Here is a 1,893-nt window from a genome sequence, read left to right as displayed (position 1 = left end):
TCCAAAACGTTATGGAACACATTAATTGACTGAAAAATGTTGCATAGTGTGCCTTTAAAAAGTACATTTTCCATTCACAAATGTTTTGTGTGCTTTCAACAATAATAACGCAAAATTCACTCCATACGAGACCAAATAGATTCTAGTGTGTTTAAACGCAGAAATACCAAACTTATTCAGAACGCAGGTGAGGTTAGATTGCTTAGCACCCAGTTTACCTTCTCTGCCGGCCGCACTCTCTGACTGTCCAACCAAATACCCAACTAGAAGCAAAACTTAGGGGAAAAACTAGAGAACCGTTTGAGATGATTTAATGGACACAATTTTTAACTAAGATCATCATTTGATTGAGTTTTTTTTCTTCTTCTTTTTTCTTTTTATCCAGCAGACAAGACCTTGCATTCAGTCTTCTGGTATAAACATAACCTAACAATCTTTTAAAGTTTATGTTGTTTTTTGTTTCCAGACTCTTGAACTGTTTTTTTTTTAACTATAAATCCAGGGTTAATAATTTACTCTCAGATTACTGAGTTGAGATTACTGAAAAAAACAAGAATGCCCCTTGAATATTAATGCATGGTTGCGTGAATTTGTCTTTAATCTGATAAAATTGTTTAAAAATCACTGCATGGCGGCGTGTTAATATAGTTTAATAATGCTTCTTCTTCTTTAACAGGTGTTGTGGGTCATCCTGTAGATCCGTCTCATCTGCCAGATCCAACCCAAGTCAAGCTTGAAGGCGTTCAGTCCAACGGTCCCTCTCATCCAGAGGCAGAACCTCCTCCTTCAGCCCCAGACAACAACTCTAACGGCTGCAGCCAAGTCAGCGCAGCGAACCACGACAGAAACGGCTCACTAGAGCTTGTGCTAGAGCACAAAACCGCACCAGCTGTGGCACAAGACAGGCCGGCCAAAAGGTGCAGGACTGAAGCAGAGGCTTTGGGCCAAAGCGAGGTGGATCCACCCAGAACACATGAAGACTAACGTCTTCAAGACTGGCTTTGTTCACTTAAACACGCCCTGGTTTGGTTTTTTTCCCCCCAATTTTCTCCATAAATGGCTAGCTTAGGAGCAGAGGATTAGGAAGACGAGGAATCTCTCTCAAAAAAAAGAAAAAAAGACTCCCTTCAGAAAGTCCAAAGGTTGTAAATCCTAGCCAACCAAAACGCTGCGCTTCATACGACGGTCTGCTCCTCAACAAACTCCCATCATTTTAACCCATCTTCTCCATTCTGACTTTGGACAGTCGAATTTTTGCCAAGAATTTCTTTTTTTCTTCTATTTGTACTGAAAATAAATCATCTGTGATATTTTTCTACACCAGAGATATTTATATTTTCTAACCAATAATGAAAAAAAAAGATCTAATGATGGGTTGTTGCTTTTTAAGCCATTGGTTTGTTGGAAATGAGTAAAATCCTGAGGAGGAGAAGCTGGCGCTGTCTCCAGCTCACTATAGTTGCACTTTGATTGTACGTTTCTCCTGGTTGAGGAGGTAACCTGACAGAACTCAATGTTCTCTCTGCCACAGCTGTTTGTTTGAGTTTGCTAAATGAACCGGCGGGTCTGTCGCCCCCTACAGGTTTGTTTGTGAAAAGCAGCTGACATCAGTGATGTCCTGTATTATCATGTAGATCTCTGTATTTTTGTTTTTATTATTTCCATAGCCCAATGCTTTGCTCAACACTTTTTTTTTTACTTGACAGAAGGTTTGTGGCCGCTCATGTAAAGTTTGTATAGATTTCTTACCTTCTGCAGTCGGTGCATTTATTTCTCCCCTCCAGTGATCATGTTGCTTTTTTCTTGTCTCTGTAGGATACAGCTTTTTTTTTCCTTTGACAAATTGTTTCCTAATTATTTTCTGATGGATGTAATAAAGAAATTACCCTTTTT

At 39.4% G+C, this 1,893-nt stretch overlaps 1 protein-coding gene across 2 annotated transcripts in view; it reads left to right on the top strand.

Annotated features, from left to right (window-relative positions):
* Positions 1–1,893, top strand: part of mier1 (mesoderm induction early response 1, transcriptional regulator) — a 16,690-nt gene extending 14,797 nt beyond the window's left edge. The window contains exon 13 of one of the 2 annotated variants that reach the window (XM_015371409.1): positions 677–1,893. In XM_015371409.1, coding sequence (XP_015226895.1) covers positions 677–984 — 308 coding nt within the window. In that variant the 3' untranslated portion in view covers positions 985–1,893. The remainder of the gene's footprint in view (positions 1–676) is intronic. The other variant, XM_015371408.1, reaches the window with a different exon arrangement.

Source organism: Cyprinodon variegatus, unplaced genomic scaffold (genome assembly GCF_000732505.1).
Source record: "Cyprinodon variegatus isolate N-32 unplaced genomic scaffold, C_variegatus-1.0 Scaffold57, whole genome shotgun sequence".
NCBI lineage: Eukaryota > Metazoa > Chordata > Actinopteri > Cyprinodontiformes > Cyprinodontidae > Cyprinodon > Cyprinodon variegatus.
The sequence above is the reverse complement of the archived record's forward strand: the minus strand, read 5'-3'. Positions and strand labels throughout refer to the sequence as shown.